Source organism: Bos indicus, chromosome 13 (assembly GCF_029378745.1).
Source record: "Bos indicus isolate NIAB-ARS_2022 breed Sahiwal x Tharparkar chromosome 13, NIAB-ARS_B.indTharparkar_mat_pri_1.0, whole genome shotgun sequence".
NCBI classification, from domain to species: Eukaryota; Metazoa; Chordata; class Mammalia; order Artiodactyla; family Bovidae; genus Bos; species Bos indicus.
Genome location: NC_091772.1, coordinates 57,923,213 through 57,942,800, shown reverse-complemented (window position 1 = coordinate 57,942,800; position 19,588 = coordinate 57,923,213). Strand labels below are relative to the sequence as shown.

The window sequence follows — 19,588 nt, the reverse complement described above, 5'->3', positions numbered from 1 at the left end:
AAGTTGGCAAAGTGATGAGACACAAAGATGTTCATTCCTGTGTTGTTTAGAACTGGAAACCCAGTCCCCACTGCACTGTCACGTGAGGGCACGGTCCTCAGTTGTCTGAGGCTGTGGGTTTGTTTTCCTCTCGCTTTGGCCTTATTTACAGTTGCCTCTGCCTTATAAATTCTCATGAGTTGGGTTTACAGTAAAACACGTCAACAGGAAGCAGATGCTGAACCAAATTGCGTGGGAGGAGTCAGTCTGCTTTTGGAGTGAAAAAGCTCAGTCCAGGCCAAGAAGAAACAAGATACTGACTTCTTTTTTTTTTTAAAGGGAGCTGCTGCCCAGAATTTAGTTGAGAGCATCATTCTGAAAGGTAAATGTCCTGGAACAGCCTCTTGTCAAAGCAAGCATCTCTAGCTTTAGCTGCTCCAGAAGGGGACTCAGGGCCAAGGGCGTACAACAGGGCCAGGAAGGGAAATGCTTCTTGAGGGTCCAGCTGGGAAAACAGATCCAATTTTTTTTTCTTGCCCAAAAAAAACAAAAAACAAAAAAACATATTTCCACAGATTGCTGCTGGGTGAGTCTCATGCCAAACAAGGGGCATTTGCGAGTTCTGATTTAGAAAGGAAATATTGGATGAGTGAGAACTTTTTTTTTTTCTTATTTATTTCTATGATGAACCTACACTTGCCCGGAATTCTACTTCTATCATACAGAAAATGATATTCTTTTTGTTTTGGGGGATTTTGACCCAGAGGACCTGAAGGCACTTGGCACTGCTAAATAAATGGCTACAGAAGTGTTTATAACAAAGAAGCAAGAAAGCTGGGTAGTTAGCTGGAGTGCTGGTAATTGGAGTGCTGGCTGATAAGAGTCTCCTCTAATTTAGGCATTTTAACCCACATTCCAATTGTTGTTACACTAATGTGTATGGACAGGACATAATGTATTATATCAAAATAATCTCTGGGCTGCCTTTCTCCCTCAAAGGATATCTTCTGCATACAGGCTATCTGGGGATGCTGGCTGATGATCTGGGGCAACCAGTCTTCTGCAATGGCAGAGACAAATGGAGAACAAGCACGACTGGAAGCTGAGAGAGGGGGAGAGAGAGCATTTCCTTCTCCGGTGCTCTGGAAGAGGGTGGAAGGAAATACCCATCTCCCTCAAAAAGCCTTCCCGGGCATCACTGTGCACAGGTCCGGAGTTACATGTGTTAATACACAAGACTCTGGCCAGCAGAATTCACACTTGTGTGCAAGCCAAACGCCTTCTGATTTAAGCTTGTAACATAAAGTTATACCAACAACACAGAACAGTTTCTAATTAACCCCTAGAGGTGACACCAGGCTTAGATGATTTTGGTCGATTAGGACTCTATATCCAGGCAATGAATTTGGGGATCAAATTGGCTTTAAATTAACTTCTAAAAATGTTCATATTTACCATCTGGTTTGGGTTGTGGGCAAGGCTTGGGACCCAGAGAGCTTAAGGTAATGACTAATTCGTTACTTGGGAGTCTATCTGCAGTGTATCCATCTTTGAAATTATCTTCCTTTTTCTTTTTCTATGGGGAGGGGGGCAGTTGGTGAGAAGACGTTTAATTTAATGTCTGCACATCTGGCCTGCCGGCCCAGGCTCCCATGCACGTGTGTCCTGCTTCGCAATCATGCTGCAGATTGCATGGGTACCCTGGGTGGTCAGGCAACAGAAGGGCAAGAGTGTGTGGCCCCAGGGACGGTGTCATCCTCCACACCTTGGGGTCCTTCCTCTCTGTGTCTGGAGCAGACTGCCCTCCTAATGAGGTGATGGGTGCCAGTAACCACCCCACCACCAGCACTTGCTCTGCTCTGAGAAGGATGGACATCAGAGCGGCCTGGAACATTGGCTGGCAAACAGAGAATTGTTTCGAGGTCATGAAAAGAACTCGGGCTAATTTTCTGATTGCGAGAACTTCTTATTGTGCTTCCTCCCAGATCCTGAGTTGGGAGGAGGGAAGAGGGAGAAGGAGAGAGAGCAGAGGGTGCCCCTGCCTCCCGCCACCCCCACCCCCAATACACAGTGGATGCTTCGCCTCATTTGATTTAATTCCTTAAGTGTCTAGTATACAGCAGGCACTCAATACACGCTGAATGTGTGAGGGTTGCCTGTGGGTTCAAAGAACACCTGATAAGGATACCTGAACGATTTTCACTTTTGAAAAATATCCCTTGGGTATCTCTTACAGACATTCTTAACCCAGCATCCTAACCTTGACTTCATTTTTACTAACCTCAACGTAAACTCAAAAGAATTAAAAATTCTTCCAATTGTGAGAGCGGGCAGCAAAGCCCTGTAGCCCTGTGGCTTCAGTGCCCCCCAACCCCCCAGTTCATATAGCAACGTTTATGGGCCCAGCAAGTGTGCCAGCCCCTGGGCTCTGGGTGGGGACACAGAGGGGCAGAGGGCTTCCCCCTTGCAGAGGATCCAGTGCTGCTGGGGCAAGGCAGTCAACTGCAACTTCAGTGCAGCCCTGAGTGTGTGCAGAGTGGGGATGGGAGGGGACAACTGAGCAGAGACCTGAGAGACAGGGACCTGCACCGTCCCAGCAGGGGCAGGAAAGAACCCTCTAGAGTCCAGGAGGGCCACACTCAAGAAGGCAACCCAGGAGTTCCTGCTGGAAAAAGCCAGTCCTCTCCAGACCTGAGGAAAGGCCTCAAGCAGAGGGAAGAGCATGTGCAAAAGTCCTGAGGCCGGCAGACCAGTGTGGGGTTGGAGTCGCGGGGAAAGAGGGCTCCAGGCAGGGAGAGTCCCCACAGGCTCTCAGAACTCACCCTCCCTGGACCCCAGACTCACCAGGGCGCTCTGCAGCGGACGCTGGTAGCCGGTGGGCCGGTAGTGCCGCCGCTCGGCCCGCTCGGTGTGGATGTCCCCCAGGTAGAGCTCCTCCACCAGGCGAGGCGCGGCCCGGGGCTCGGGCTGCAAGCGGCGCTGCACGCGCACCAGGCTGAGCTCGTGCATGGTGAAGCCCAGGGCGGCCGCGCAGTCACGCTCAGCCCCAGCGCCCAGCAGCTCGTACAGGGCCCCGGGCAGCCAGGCCCGCGCGGGGGGCAGGCGGTGCGCGCAGTCCCCGCCCGCTTTACTGTGGTCCAGGCGCCTGGCCAGGTCAAGCAGGGCGCGGCGGCTGTGGAAGACGACGCCCACCTTGTGCAGATGGTAGTCGGCCTCCGTGGCGCCGCGGGTGACCCAGGAGGCCCGGCGCAGGCGCACCCTGCCCTTGATGAGCAGCGAGTGGGTGGGCTCGCTGCACGAGGGGTCCCGGTAGAAGAACTGGTAGGCGCGGAACAGGCGGTTGGGGTAGAAAGTATAGGAGCGGATGAGGAACTCGGGTCCCGGGCGCACCTCGCAGCTGCGGGGCAGAGGGAGAAGAGTGCAGGGCAGTGAGCTGGGCTCGTGCATGGTGAAGCCCAGGGCGGCTCCGGGCTCCACCTCCCTCAGCCTTCCTCTCAGGCCTGCAGGCTCAGTTCCCCCAGCTGCCCTCAGCCCCACCCTGCATGCTGGGGGCCTTCCCCTTTTGCCTTATGGTCTCAACAGAAGCTTTCCTTCCATTCGGTCCTAAGCACCTTTTTCAGCCGACATCTCCCCCTTTCTGGCCTGGGTCCCCCAGGGATCCCCATTGGTCCAGGAAACACACACGCTTTGCAGCCAGAGGCCCCTGGTTCAAATTCCATTTCAGTCCCTCATGAGGAGTGTGACCCGGGATGATGCCCAGCTTCTTCCTCTGGACTCAGGCATCAGATCCACAGGCCGGGCTCCCAGGAAGCAACCAGCACAGTGACGGCACCTGGGAGAGGTTTAAGAAATGGGGGCTCCTTTGCTTTGTGTGGGGAACCCTGTGCTCTGAGCTCCAGGAGGCAGGGTCCTGCCTTTTCTTTCCCCAGTGGATTCCTGGCACCTGCTCCAGGACCAGGCACACACTGGATCCCCCAACCCTGGTCCTCATTGAGTGACTTATGAATGATGAGCACTTACATTGTCTCCCCATTTGCCAAGCTGACCACCACTGCCCCCCCACCCCAAACCAGGTTTCATCCAAGTCTGTGACAGACTTGTTGGTCTAAACCGGGGGGGTCAGCACACTTTTCATGGAGAGGGTCAGACTATAACTATTTTGTCTTTGTGGCCAGGTGGTCTTTGTTGCAGTTACTCAAGATTGTGGTCTTGGAGCCAAAGTGGCCAGAGACAGTACTGTATGTAATGGGTGTGGTTGTGTGCCAGTAAAGCTTTATTTACAAAGCCACCCCTGGTCCTCAGGCCTTATTCTGCCGGTGATGAAAACAGGACTCCTGGACCCTGTCATATCCTGGGCTGGGGCCAGGGAGCATCTGGGACTTTCCCGTGGGGGCTCAGCTGGGGTGGACGGTGGACAAGTCCCCCCACAAATAGGCAGTACCTGGACTGTTATTTTCTCAGTATCTTTCATACTGGGGCTGCTGGAGCAGGAGAAAAGTTCTCACCAGCCTTTTCTTTCTATCCTATGTCTTTAATACCAACCTCCCCTTTCTCCCAAAGCAAACAGAGTCGGGGCCTCAGGCAGGCAGTGAGAGACTCGGGTGAGAACCTAATGATGTTGTTTCGTTTTCAGACTTTCTTTTTAGGGTTACCTCCTATTTATGGCAAGTGGCTCAGCTCTCCATATCCATAGTGATATGACACTTCCTTTGAAACATAATCACAGTACTGTAAATGTGTACAGTGTACCAATTATCCCCCAATAAAGCTGTAAAAATACATGAATATATTTACACCAACAAAAGCAAGTTGGTTTAAAGAAGAATCGTGAGGAAATCATAAAGATTCTTCTTAAGAAGAATCGTAAGAAGAACTACCACCTGTAAGAATCAGTACAGGTGGTAGTTAAACACAGAGAGAAGTGACTCACACTCCAGCGTGGGGAGATTTGCCCAAGGGAAGGTAGCAGGTCGCACTAGATGTCCTCGTGGTTCTCAGACTCTGGGTCCTTCCCTATGCTGCTCCCAGAAAGCAACAGACCCTATCTGAAGGTACAATGGAGGACTTTCTAGGAAGAAAATACTAGAAGCTTCTAGAACTATCTGGAATGCTATTGTCCCAGGGCAAGAACAGCCTGCAGCCAGCCCCCTTCCTCCCCATGTTCTGTCTCACACTGACCCTGGCCAGTGATGCCTGAATCCCACCTGGCCTGTGGAAGGTGGGGGCAGAGCCTGGGAATGCATCCAGAGCAACTTTGCAGATCTCAAGTCCCCACCCACCCCAGGGAGCTGCTAGCAGATGTTTGGCAGTGGAATTTCCCCCTGACCTCAGGAGGTGCATGGAGGACGTGCAAAGTCCAGTCCTTGACCCCAGAGTGGGACTGGCCCAAGGGGATGGTGGGTGAGGACGCTGCCTGCCTTCTCTCTGACCCTAGCGGGGAGGACTCTCCTGGCTGCCCCACCAGTGAGGGCAGAGCGCTAAGCCCACCCCTCAGAGCAGCAGTGGGCCTCAGAAATGTCAGGTGAGACTATCAGGTGAAAGGGAGAATTGGGTGGATGGCTCCTTCTGGCCTCCTAGGCTCACTCTGGGGAGGGTGACAAGCAAGCCCATGCCTGGGCAGCCTCTGGACAACCAGATGAATTGTGCCCGTTTCACAGATGTGAACACGGAGGTTCAGGGTGAGGTCTCCCGGCCCACGGGCCTGTGCTCAGTATGACCCTCAAGTCTTACCCAGTGGAGATCCAGGGCCCGTCCAGGCGTGGGGGCAGCAGCGCGGTGACCAGGGCTCTGTTGGGCAGGGGCTGCTGGCAGCTTGGTTCCCAGTGCAGATGGCCCGCCCCTGCCATCCCAGCTGCCTCTGAAGTGCGGGCTGCAAAGCAGACAGACCCAGGTCAGCGATCTGGGCACACCCTAGTTCTCTAGCTGACTGGCACCTCCCTCCTGGCTCAGGGTGCAGCAGAGAGCTAGGCAAGAGTCTGTGCCCACCTGCACCTCCTCCTGTGGCCAAGTGCCACTGGGCGGCTGTGAAAAGGCCCTGCACCAGGGGCAGGAGGCCGCCAGGACCCAGACAGAGAAGCCGGACAGTGGGACTGCCATCCTCTCCCTTACGAGCCCAGGTTCAGCTTGACCTCTGCCCCCTGGAGCAGCCAGACCTGCACCTGCCCCTCGCGGCCACTCCCTTCGTGGTCTCTCGGTGGTGCCAGGCCCAGGCATTGTCCATCCCCACATGGGTGGACCAGGAAGGCACTGGGGTACACAGTGATGCTCAGGATGTGTGTGGTAGGACCCGGGCTGAAGCACAAGGCCAACAGAGGGGCGGTGGGGGTGGGGTTGGGGGTGGGGGACTCAGAGGCCTCATGGAAGAGGGCCCCCCACCCTCTTCAGGGACCCCTCCCTCCCCTGCCAGATATGATCATCTGGTGGAGACCAGACAGGCCTGGCCAGATCTTCACTTCTAGGAGCGGCCCGGAGGTGAGAGCACCAGGGCCTTCATCTGCTAAAGAGCAGCAACTCCCCTGGAAACTGTCATCCCCACTCAGAGAGGCGGGCTTGACGTGGCCCAGATGCGGGAGGCTGTAAGCTTGGTGGTAGCAGCGTCCAAATGTTATAGCTGCTGCAACCCGCTGGCCCCACTCCATCGCCAGCCTTCCTAGGGTGTTTCCCCCTACACCACACCAGGTTCAGGAAAGATGCTCGGGCCGGGAGGCTTGGGGTCCCCTCCTTGCCCCTTCACAGCAGTCTTCTGGGGCCCCCAAGCTCTCTGCTCCCCCTTGGCCTGCCAGAGGTCTGGGGTCTCCCTGGGAGACTCTTGGGTTCCCATGGGACTGGCTGAGAAAGCTGGAATGACGCTGATGGTGACGACGACACGAGGCGGCAGCAGCCCCTCTTAGCTGGGTACCGACTCTGGACATCTTTATTATGTTATTTTATAAATATTTTTACACATTAGCTCACCATCGCGATGACCCTAGGGAATGGTGTTAGTCTCGACTTCCCATGATGGGCAGAGCCAAGGGCTCAGTGAACTGGGCTCAGCTGGCCCCAGGCCTGGCCTGCCCCAGGGGATGGAGCCGGGCTTGGAGCCAGGCCGTGGGCTCTGGCCTGTCAGCTTAACCGTGGCTCCTTTTGAATCACAGGCAGGGGAAGGGGTTGAAGGAATGAATGAGTGAAAATGCTGCTGCAGCACTGGGTCCTTGTATGTTCCTGCTGTGCCCTACACCTGATTTGTGGACTTCAATCAGCCAAATAAGACAGATGGAGACAGACAGCTGGTGCACCAGCGCTGCGGTGTCCCCAGGGACAGGGGGCACTTGGATTACCCCAAGGGCTGTCAGGGCCACTCCTCAGAGTAACTCCATGCAAGGAGAGGCTTGAAAGAGTAGTTCTGTGCTCACTCGGGCACATCTAGTCTTTTGGGGACCAGAGCCAGGACGCTGGGGTGCCTGAGTTGGGCCAAACGCCCAGCAAAGCTGATTGGGAGTCTGGAGCTGAAATACACATGCCAGGGTATCCACGCTTCACACCTTCTTCTTGAGCTCCCAAGAAGACGTTGGGTTCACAACATGCTATTTTTTTTTTTTTCAACTTAAAAAAAAAAAATTTTAGTTTTTTTTTTTTGGATACCAAAAACGTTTTGTATTTTGACATGAATCCTCAGATACCATCTTCCCACTAAGTGTCTTTTAGTTTGTCTTGTTTTTCTGCGAAAATTTGGGATTTAATTAATTCAGGAGATGATGAGATATGGTGGGATCTCACCGTATTCAGAACATGTACACACGAAACACAAAATGGAGCCCTTCTTGGTAAAAAGCTCAGAGTGGAGCGTGATACTGCCTCCTGGCTGGAGCTTCAACTTCAAGGTTACAAAAAATGAAACCAACCGATGAGAAATGAACTTGTGAAATGCTTCCAGTCCCAGCTTTGGAGGCTGCTTATAGATTTTCTTTTCTCTCTCTCCCTCTCTTCTCCCCTAGAAAAGTCTGGGCTCAGGAAACCACAGCGGAAAGCAGATGGTGCCATGGGCTGGCTTGCACGACTTTTCTCAGGGACCTGATAGACGGAGTTAAATGCGTGGGCCAAATTGATTTTTATCAACCATGGATTTTTAATTAACAGTGGTGTCCACTTGCCGCCATCCATTATTTACTGTTTACCCACTAATTAAAAATTATGCTGCTTTTGCACTCATAGAGCAGGACATTTGAAATTAGATCGTGTCGTTGAAATTACCTGCAGAATGAAATCCGGAGCGTCCAATTGCTCAGACCAGACTACTGGGGTTTCAGATCTGATGTGCTCCAGCCTGTTGTGTGATTGTGAGTCAGAATGCCAGCAGTGGGCTGCACCGCAGACATCACGTGGAGCCTGCCTGGGGCCTTAGTGGAGAAGACGACTTCGGAGCCTGTCTTGAGCACTGGTGCTTTGTGGTCTCAAGAGGTGGTCTCACCCCATAACCACCCAGGAGGCAGCCGGTCAGCACCCTGATGGAGTGCTTACATGTGCCGGCCATTCCTACGGATCATCTGCAAGACCTCCCATGGCCCAGGTTCCGTCTGTGCCCCCATTTTGCAGACAAGGAAACTGAGGTTCAGAGGATGGAGAGTTGGCTACCCCAGGCAGGTGCTTCATATTCAATTAACAAATAAAATAGGGTAAAATACACCTAACATAAACATTACCATTTTAACCACTTTAAAGCATACGATTAAAATTCAGTGGCATTTAAGATGTTCACCAGGTCATGCAAACATCAGCTCTGTCGAGTTCCAGAATCTTTTCATCACCCCAAAAGGAAGCCCTGCACACATTAGCAGTCACTCTCCACGCCTCTCTCCTCTCAAACCCTTGCAGCCACTAATCTGCTTTCTGTCTCGGTGGATTGGCCTATTCGGGGGTATTTCGTAAAATAAAAAATATGTGCCCTTTTCTTATCTGCTGTTCACAACACTTCTGTTAGGTGGACGTGATTATCTTCATTTTCCAGATGAAAAATGGAGTCTTGGGAGCCGGTTTATACCCAGGTGCACCGTCCTGTTTTCTTCAAAGATCATGAGACGCGTGGGTCTGGATCAATAGGGGAGGGGGCGGGGGAGGGAAGGTGTGCGGTTCGTAGCCAGAGCAGATGGAGAAATATCAGGTCTTCAGATATCTTTCTGTTGGGGGCAAAAAGCAAAAGAAAAACACTCGCTTTTTTTTTCTATCCTAATTGGCTTGTTCCGAGGTTCTGGGAGGTGTGCCAGGTGATTTTAGGTGCAGTGGTGAGCATTTCTTATTCCAGTGGTTATACATCGATTTTAGAGGGTGTTAAAAAGCAGCGGCTGTTACTGTAGCAAAATCAGGCTTTCACAGCCCACAAAGATAAGACTGAGTTTTAAAAGGGGTTTGGTCTGCATTGGATTTTTTTAAAAATTAAGTAACACTTTATGTAAATGATATTTAATAAGCAACTATTTAATATGTAGATGTGGTCAGTAGCCCGAAGGGGTGCACAGAATGGCAGAGGCCAAGGTTATCGCCTCTCTTCCCAACATGGCTGTGCATTCTGGAGCCTTCATGACCAAGGACAGCAAACTACGAGACTGAAAATGGCAGGACTTTATTCTTTCACAGTCTGGAGACCAGAAGTCTGAAATCAAGGTGTGGGCAGGGCTGCCTCTCTCTGGACGTTCCAAGGGAGGGTCCTTCCTGCCTCTTCCAGCTTCTGGGGGCCCAGGGCATCCATGGCTTTTAAGTGTATCATTTTACTCTTTCCCTGTCTTCACATGACTGTCTTTTCTCTATGTGTCTATGTCTTTGTAGCCAAACCTCCCTCTCCTCTTTTATAAAGACATCAGTCACTAGGTTCGGGTCCACCTTTATCCAGTACGACTGCATCTATATCAGCAGAGACCTTTTTCCAAATAAGGTCACATTTACTGGTACCATCTTTTTAGGGACACAATTCAATTCACAACCCATACCAAGCCACCCAGGCCTCCCAGGACCATACCCTTTGTCCATTCTCTTCTCTCTCCCCTCCCCTACCATGAACTTTGCATGGCCGTTACATGCTTTGTAAGGGAGCACGTGATGGCCAGAGTTCCTGTTCTCTCGGGGAGGCTGGCATTAATCAAGGAGACCCACTATGGATTGTAATTTCAAAGAATCATAATTGTCTCAAAGGAAATTTACACAATGGCCAAAAACTTCCTAATACACTTGAAGTAGCATTCCATGCTTTTCCTTAGGATCTCCAGGGCCCTTTAAAATTGGCTGTCTTCCAAGGCCATCCATAAGCTCCCACCATACTTCTCCACTGTGTGTTCCTGGGGATGAGCAGCAAAGACTCTCCCGCCTCGGGGCCATTGCAGAGCTATTTCTTGGCCAGAGCATCCTCCCTCTGTTTTGAGCTGGGTGCTCTCCGCTTGCTGCGGCCTCAGCATAATTGGAATTCCTGGCAGGCTGACATCAAACCTTCCCTTTTGCTCTTTTCTACCTCTCTTCTCACCTGTACAGCACTCATCACCTCTCTCAATTACTTACCTGCTTACTGTTGTTAATTTACTTTTATTTTTTGACTTTGCAAGTTGAGATCATTTCATACCTTACAAAAATATTGCTGAAGCAGTAGAAAGAGCTCTACTAGCCCTGATTTCCCCAAAGGTTACCATCTTGCATAGACACAGTACAATGGTCAAAACCAAGAAATTAACATTGATCCCATGTTATGACCTAACCTACAAATTCTATGCAGATATTACCAGTTGTCCCAGTAATGTTTCCTTTCTGGTCCAGAATCCAATGCAGGATCAGACATCACATTTAGTTGTTACGTCTTTTTGTTGTTGTTCAGTCGCTCAGTCACGTCCAACTTTTTGCGACCCCACGGACTGCAGCACACCAGGCTTCCCTATCCTTCACTATCTCCTGGAATTTACTCAGATTCATGTCCATTGAGTCAGTGATGCTATCTAACCATCTGATCCTCTATCACCCCCTTCTCCTTTTGCCTTCAATCTTGCCCAGGATAAGGGTCTTTTCTAACGAGTCATCTTTTCGCATCAGGTGACCAAAGTATTGGAGCTTTGGCTTCAGCCTCAGTCCCTCCAATGAATATGCAAAGTTGATTTCCTTTAAGATTGACTGGTTTGATCTCCTTGCTGTGCAGGGGACTCTCAAGAGTCTTCTCCAGCACCACAGTTTGAAAGCATCAATTCTTCAGCCCTCAACTTTCTTTATGGTTCAACTCTCACTTCTGTACATGACTCAGGGAAAAACCATAGCTTTGACTACTTGGACCTTTGTCAGCAAAGTGATGTCTCTGCTTTCTAATATGATGTCTAGGTTTGTCATAGCTTTTCTTCTAAGGAGCAAGTGTCTTTTAAATTCATGGCTGCAGTCGCAGTCCACAGTAAGGTCTCTTTAGTCCTTCAATCAGAAATGCTTCTTGAGTCTTTGTTTTTCATAAACTTGACACTTTTGAAGAGTACTGGCCAGTTATTTTGAAGTGTGTTCTTCAATTTAGGATTTTTGGATATTTCTTCATGATTACATTCAGTTTACATGGTTTGGGCCCAAACCCCAAAGAAGTGATTTTGTGCCCTTCTCAGTGCATTGCTTGAGGAAGCACTGGTGATATTAACTTTGACCACTCACTTAAGGAGGCATCTGCTAAATGACTATTTTCCTCTTTGTAATTAATCATTATCTTATGGGGATATACTTAGAGATCATGCAAATATCTTGTTTGCCATTATACTCCCCCTGCTAACTTTAGCATCTATTGATGACCAGTGATGATTCTTACTTACAAGTTATAACTGTGGTGTTTTCCAAATGGTCATTTGCTAGTTCCACCCTTCTTTCTGAATCTATTAACTGGGATTGTGCTATAAAGAAGCACGCTCTCTTCTCCTTGCTTATCTCTTTATTCGATTATTATTTGTATTAGTGTGAACTCAGCGATATTTGTTTTACAGGTTACAATCCATTGCTATCATTATTTAGTCTGTAGCTCAAATTATCCCTGTGGCCCTCAGGAGCACTATCGACTTACTTCCTGGGTCCTTTCTAAATGCATTTGTTATTTATTTGTTTTAGCATGTCCTCACTTTCTGGCACTAGATCTTCTAGGCTCATTATGTACGTATTTCTCCAAGGTGTCCTGGTTCCTTTTATTGGAGAATGGTATTTAGAAACCAAGATCTGGGTGCTGGGTGCTCACTGCTAGTGAGGTGTCACTCCAGACACCCCAAGTCTCTCTCTTCTTTTTCCTTCCTTCCTTCCCTCCCTCCCTCTTTTCTTTCTCTCTTTCTCCTCCTGCCCTCCCTCCCTCTCCTCTTTCTTTCTTTTCGTCCTTTATTTCCTCTTTTCTTTCTCCCTCCTTTCCATGAGGACAGGCCCTTATCTCTCTTGTTCCCTGCCGACTCCCCAGCCCCTTAGGACAGTGTCCAGTGGATGCTAACGATCTGTTGTGTCAAGACATGGACACCACTTAGGACAATGCCTTCACATAGTTAGCACTCAGTAAATGCTAGTCGTGGTCGCTGCTTTTAGTTGAATGGATGAATGAATGACTCATGCTCCATGAGATCAATGCCCATAAATTCCTTGTTGATACTTCGCCCATCCCTTGGGGCCTCCCCTCCTAAAAATTGGCTGGTGATTTCCATTATGTGTGTGGCTAATAGGGTCAGGCTTGAAATGGAAGTGAGGAAAAAGAAGGCTTGCAGCTGTTGGGATCACTAAGAATCTGGCTGAGGGTAGAAGGATAATAAGTAAGGGAGTTCCCAGCAGGAAGGGAACCCTGGTTTATCCAAGTAGGGAGAAAGGAAAGACAAGTAGTCAAAGGGAGATTTAAGTCTGAGCCTCAAGTCCTGCCGAGAGTTTTGAGGATGGGTCAAATTTGGCATAAGCACCTGATGCTAGCTCCTTGGCTTTAAAGCCTTTTTGATCCTTGGGGCCTGCCCCGCAAAACTAGGACCCTGATATGGTTCTTCATCCCAGGGCAGGCTCCAGCCTGGCTCCACAGCACTGCTCAATAGACACATACTGTGAGTCACACATTATAAAAAGCCAAACAGTAGCAGGTGCAATTAATTTTAACAATATTTTATCCAGACCCGAAAGTGTCTGTAATAAATTCAACATGTATAAATACAAAAACTAGCGGTGAGATATTTTATACGCTCTTTCAAACACAAGTCTTCGAAGTCGGGTGTGCATATACACTCCAGCACAGCTCAGTTTAGACGGGTCCCATTTCAGGGGCTCAGGGGCCCCTTCTGTACTGGATAGTACAGAGATGTCTGCATCAGATTTCACTGTATCAGAGGTTTTCAAGCTGGTTTCCAAAAACCAGAGATGTTTTTTTCAGGAGAGAAGGGGAGACCCAGTGAGTGGGACCCCGGCCTTTTTCAGCCCACGAAGGCCCCCCACCCTTTGCTCTGGTTTATGTCCTGGGAGGCTAATTAAGATCTGCTTTGAAAAAAGTGTTCTCTTGCTTAAAAAAAAAAAAAATCTGAAACCCTCTGGTTTATTTCAAAATCCTGAGCTTGAGGTAATTCACCTAGAATGTCTGTACTTGGAAGCTTACGCACATTTTCAATAAAAATCCCCACCCCAAAATAACCTCTCTTGATTAGAGGCGGCCGCCCTTTACACTCTGAGAAATGCTGGCGTGCAACGGCACACAGGGGACGTTTGGCCAACAAGCTTCGGAATCCGGCTGTTGAGATGGCAGCCGTTACCGCGTCGCTACAGCAGAAGACGTGCTTTGCAAGGCGGCCACGGCACAAAAGCCACGCAGGGTTTCCGTTTAAACTCCCCTGAGAAGGTCACAGATTGACATGCGGTGCCGGTACCAGCAAGTCACAGAAATATGAACATAAACTTTGAATTCTAAGGAGCCTAAACTTCCCCCTCTGGTGTGGACGGCCAGCCCTCACACCCCTCATATGGCCCTCATTTGGCCGTAATTGAATCTCATTATCCATCTGATCCGAGGGTCTTTGCCTTCAAGGCCAGGGGGAAGGGGCGTTGCGGGGGAGGGATTGGACAGGACAGACTTTGTATTTTTGGGAAACTCAGAAATGGCATGCTCTAGAAAAAGGACACTCTGCTTCCCCAGCCCTGCAGCTTCCCGGGACTGAGAAGTGTGCCTGCCTTTGCATGGTGAGTTTGGAGAGTTGGTGAGTTGAGCGAGCAACTTTCTGCTCCCTCAGGACATGGTCCCTCCTGAGGGAGCAGAAATTCTGGAGGGACCGCATGCCTAGGAAAACAGATTCTGAGCTTCTGAGATGCAGGAGGGCCTCAGACTCAGATGTCAGTGTGTTGAAAGGCTGTGGAAGGAACGTAGCTTGGTTTGTCACTGTCTCCCCTGTTTTGCATGAAAAGTTCCAGTTTGGGCTGGACCAAGGGATGGGTGGAAAAGGTGGACATTATAGGTGCTGCTTGGAGAAGGCAACTGTTTTATTATGCTTGTGTTTCCAAAATTGAAAACATGTTGTCGAGGGGACTGGCTGACCACGTAGATCTCTCCCCAAGGCCTGTGTTGAGCGTTTCCTGCTAAGCGGAGAGAAAATGCAGGGCTTATGGGAGGGAAGGGAAGGGGGGATTTGGGAGACAGAGTCTGGCCCACCAGGCCTGGCTCATCAGCCAGGTTTTTTTTTTTTTTTTTTTTAATTTGTTTGTTTGCTTAGGAATGTTCCAGTACTAAAACCGTTCCCATCAAAACTCCCTGAGCCCCATGATAATGCTAATCACTCCTCTCTCTGGCCGGGTCTTCCACCCGGATGAAAACTAGGAATTCCCAGCCAAGGTCCAGCTGCTTCCAAGCAGCCGAGGCGTCCGGGTGATTCATGGGAGCTTTTCCCTTTTCACCCAGATGTTCTGGTGTCTTGGACACATGTCCTCCTGAGCTCAACTTGAGTGCCTGTGTTCCCAGATCTGCACGTTGGCCCTGTAGATATTCATAATTTATACCAAATTTCCTGCTTCAGCCTCATCAGCACCTGCCTTCTCTCAGGGAAGAGTGGCTGATGACCCCAGGAGGAGAACGCCTGACATTTGGCCCAGAGCCTCTGGGGTGGGGTTGTCCCAGCCACCGCTGGGTGACTGCAGTGGGGAGCGAAGGGTCTTCCCAGGTGCTGATAATGGTAAAGAACCCACCTGCCAATGCAGGAGACATAAGAGATGTGAATCCCATCCCTGGGTTGGGAAGATCCCCTGGAGGAAGAAATGGCAATTCGGTGATCTTGCCTGGAGAATCCCAGGGACAGAGGAGCCTGGCAGGCTACAGTCTATGGGGTCACAAAGAGTCGGACATGACTGGGCATGCATGCAGCAGATACCAAATTTGGTCAATACTCTCCACAGATACCAGCCCTATGCTTTGAGGGGAGTAACAAGTGGCGTGGGGGTGGGGTGCTGTGCTGGAGTGTGAGATCTCTGCTGGCTTCTGAACCTGCCTGGGTCCCACCGAGCATTCTAGTGCTGCCCTGAGGGCTGTAGTTACAAGTCCGTGTTTGCGAAACAGAACGTGTGTCTAGAAGTCTCCAGTTGCATTGCATCCTTGTTCGCTCTCCTGGCAGAAGACTGAAGGTTCCATTGTTCTATAGGACAGGAATTTGGCAAGGCAATCACAAGGCTTTGACACGTTCAGTAAGAAAGAAGATGTTGTGTCCTCGCCGTGAAGACTCCCGCAAAGAGGCTCAGAAGGGACCTTGGGGAGGCACCTTGGGGAGGCACCTTGGGAAGCTTGGTTGTCCACCAGGTCTTGCCTGGAGGGGCCAAGAATCCTCTTGTCTCACAGAAATACTTAGGTTTCGAGGAGAGAGGATTGGAGACTGTTGGTCGCCTCTTGAGTGCCTTTGGGTCTGAGAGCCGTCCGGAGGTGTGGGGGGGTCCCGGGTCGCAGCCCCCGGCGTTGGGGAAGTATACCACGTACGGGGCTGTTCTTGGAAGTGTCCACAAGGGGGCCCTCTTGAACTTTGGTTGGGGCGGTTGGGCGGCCTCGGTTGAAACCCAGCACCGTCTCCTCCAGCCTCGGCGTTCAGCCGAGGGCCAGGGCCTCTCTCCGCCCACCTTGGCGCTGGTGGAGGAGCCCTTGGAAGGCCGGCTCCGGGGGCCCATGCCTTCTTCCACGTGGGGGAATCTTGGGCTCCAGTCCTACCAAGAACGCATTTGGAGACCCAAGGGCGAGGGTAACGGGGTCACCAAGCTTGGCCTCCTTTGGAAGAAGTTTGCAAGGCAGAGCAAACGCTCCAATTTGGAACCGTGAGAAAGGGGTCCGGGAAGCTTCATAAACAATCAAACAAACCATCCCAGCTCCTCTCGGCCTTTCCCCAAAGACGCGCATGGGAGGGCCTTTGGGTCAGCTACGCTGGGAAGCATGGAGATTTTAAATGCAAGAAAATTATTGCAATTTAACAAGTCAATTTTTCTTACGTTGTGTTGAGATGGAGTTCATGGTCTCTTCCATACATTCAAAATCAGGAATTTCCCGAGAGTGTAGTTTTGTGGGAAAACCTACATCATGTTTTGAAAAACCCATTTTGTTAGGCATTACTAGATTTTATTTTTTTTTAAAAGAAATGGTAATATTTAATTACTGCATTATTTTACTGTCTAGAAAATTAAAGTGCTTTTGGAGTTTCAGGAGAAAGGTGAGCTGTAAGTCCAAACCCTATTTTTAAATTACCATACAAATAGAATCCCAAAGATGTAAATATTGGCTTAAGTGTTGCAGGCAAGGTGCAGGAAATGGGCTGGCTTCTTAAATGTTAAGTAAACAGGCTTGTAATTCTCACCTTTCCTTGCCACCCTGGATCAAGGGTTCACATCCCAGGGAGGCATCCCGGGGAGGGAGCTCGCAGCTCACCCAGGGGACACAGTCAGGCTAACTGTGTGACCACAGTGGATTAAATTTTGGGCGTCTAGTTACCATACTGACAACAAGACACAGGTTTCCTGTAGCTCTAGAGTCTGCAGAACCCACGTTTATTTATCTGTGGGGTCCTCACAGCAAGCCTTTGGGGTAGGTCTTGGGGTTGCCCACATTCCACATACGAGGAAACAGAGGTTCCAAAAAGGAGTGTCTGAGAGTGTCTAACTTCTGTCACACGAGTCAGTGGGTGGAAAGGCCCCAAATCCAAACCAACTGTGTTCCCTGCAAACCCCACGGTCCTTCCAAGTTCACACACAGGCCCAGGTCTCTGCGCCACATTGCACCTACCAAGTGCCTGGCCACGGGATAGCAAAGGTGCTTTGACAAGGGGGCACACGGCCTGATGTTCTGCACTCGGGAGACAGAGGTGGGAGTTCTGGTCCGGTCTGCCAAGAGGAGCCTTGCCGCCTCTGCTCCTTGAGAGTCTTGGAGCAGGAGCGGCTTGATGGGTGGAGAGGGCCATAATGGGCCCTGGGCAGAGGCTGGAGGGGTGGGGAGGTGTGAAAAGCAAGCCGGCTGAGCAGGAAGTCATTAGTCCCCAAGCAGAGAGCAGCAGAGAGCACACGGAGCCGAGCCAGAGCCAGCGGGCAGGAGAGGGAGAGGCAGGGAGCAGCAGGAGCTGCATGGAGGATTGCCCGCCCTCACTCTGGGGGTGTGAGGAAGCCTCGTGGGGGCGGGAGGAGAGCCAGTGGGCATTCTGAAAGGCATGCTTTCCCAAGGGCACTGTGCCCACCTGGGTGGCACAGGGGTAGGTGATGGACAGTTTACCTTTGAAGTTTACCTGTCTTATTTCGATTCAGCTCGATAACTGACACATCCAGCCTGGAATTTTGTTAGCACGAGGCTAAAGCATACAAGGATAGATTAATTTTTAAAATAAGTGAAAATGAGTTAGTTGATTTGGAGAGAAAGGTTGACCCTATTATAGGACAGGAGAATCAGATATGGCCAACTGCTGTTGGTGACTCACAGTGACAGCGGCTAGGGACCGAAGCGCTAAGGCTCTGCGGGCTTGTGGTCAGGATGGTCGAGTGTATGCAGTGGTGGTGGGGCGGCTCACAGTGACCCGTGGGAGACCACCTCAAATCCCAGCACGAAGGTGAGGCTGGGGAAGAGGGGTTCTCAGGAGGAGGTGCCAGGGCGGCTGAGATGTGGGGTGAAGACAGGGAGGAGGGAGTGTGTCTGTGTGGGTTCTCAGCCGGGAAACTGGGGTCTGGGAGTCCATTCCTGAGAAGGGGGCCTGGGGAGAGTTCCATTTTGGGCGTGTGTCATTTAAGGAGCCAACAGGACATCCAGGAAGAGCCAGTCATGAGGAGCTGGCTTGGCCACACACCTGTCCACAGCACATACATGGGCGGAGGACAGAGGTCAAGTTAGACAGAGGCAGAGTCCCAGGGCAAGCCGCCCTGCTGGAAGGGGCAGGCAAGGGCCAAGGAGCCCCCACCCCCACCCATCCCTGCCGGAGATGCAGAAGCGCTGAGAGCAGGTTGTGTACGCAGATACAACACGGGACACCCACTTACATTTGATATCCAGATACAAAACAAGCTTTAGTATCAATGTCTCAGTGATTGCACTGACGAGTGTAGGGGTTTGGAGAAGAGAGACAAGACCAAAGGGATAGATAGATTGCGTTTTATGGCTTAATTATTATTTTTATATAAGTTCTTCCATGCCATACACAGGGCAAAAAATAAATAGATAAATAAACAGAAGATACAGAAAAGCATGAAGGTGATGTACAAGCTCACCCACATCACCTCACACAGAGCACACTGCCATTACCCTGCTGGTACACAGGTGACTCCCTGAATTCTAGAGTCTGGGTTGTCAAAAGAGCTGAGCACAGGGACCCTGGTCCCCTTTGATCCTCTACCACAATATCTGGCCCACGGCAGGCGCACAATACGTTTTTCTTTCTTTTTTTTTAAATTTTATTTTATTTTTAAACTTTACAATATTGTATTCGTTTTGCCAAATATCGAAATGAATCCGCCACAGGTATACATGTGTTCCCCATCCTGAACCCTCCTCCCTCCTCCTTCCCCATACCATCCCTCTGGGTCGTCCCAGTGCACCAGCCACAGGCATCCAGTATCGTGCATCGAACCTGGACTGGCGACTCGTTTCATACATGATATTATACATGTTTCAATGCCATTCTCCCAAATCTTTCCACCCTCTCCCTCTCCCACAGAGTCCATAAGACTGTTCTATACATCAGTGTCTCTTTTGCTGTCTCGTACACAGGGTTATTGTTACCATCTTTCTAAATTCCATATATATGCATTAGTATACTGTATTGGTGTTTTCCTTTCTGGCTTACTTCACTCGGTATAATAGGCTCCAGTTTCGTCCACCTCATTAGAACTGATTCAAATGTATTCTTTTTAATGGCTGAGTAATACTCCATTGTGTATATGTACCATAGCTTTCTTATCCATTCATCTGCTGATGGACATCTAGGTTGTTTCCATGTCCTAAATCTTCCTAGACTTTTCTTTTCACACACATGTATGCATATTCAAAATATATATATGAAAGTGAAGTGAAAATGAAAGTCACTCAATCGTGTCCGACTCTTTGGGACCCCATGGACTATACAGTCCATGGAATTCTCCAGGCCAGAATACTGGAGTGGGTATCCTTTCCCTTCTCCAGGGAATTTTCCCAATCCAGGGA

At 50.1% G+C, this 19,588-nt stretch overlaps 1 protein-coding gene across 1 annotated transcript in view; it reads right to left on the bottom strand.

Moving 5' to 3' along the window:
- The window catches only part of APCDD1L (APC down-regulated 1 like), a 49,378-nt gene that overhangs the window by 3,200 nt on the left and 26,590 nt on the right, over window positions 1–19,588 (bottom strand). Inside the window, exons 2-6 of the mRNA XM_070800665.1 lie at window positions 17,195–17,388; window positions 15,779–16,128; window positions 6,088–6,270; window positions 5,710–5,859; window positions 2,824–3,376 (exon numbers count right to left, since the gene is read on the bottom strand). Of these exons, the coding sequence (XP_070656766.1) occupies window positions 2,824–3,376; window positions 5,710–5,859; window positions 6,088–6,270; window positions 15,779–16,128; window positions 17,195–17,388 (1,430 nt within the window). The remainder of the gene's footprint in view (window positions 1–2,823; window positions 3,377–5,709; window positions 5,860–6,087; window positions 6,271–15,778; window positions 16,129–17,194; window positions 17,389–19,588) is intronic.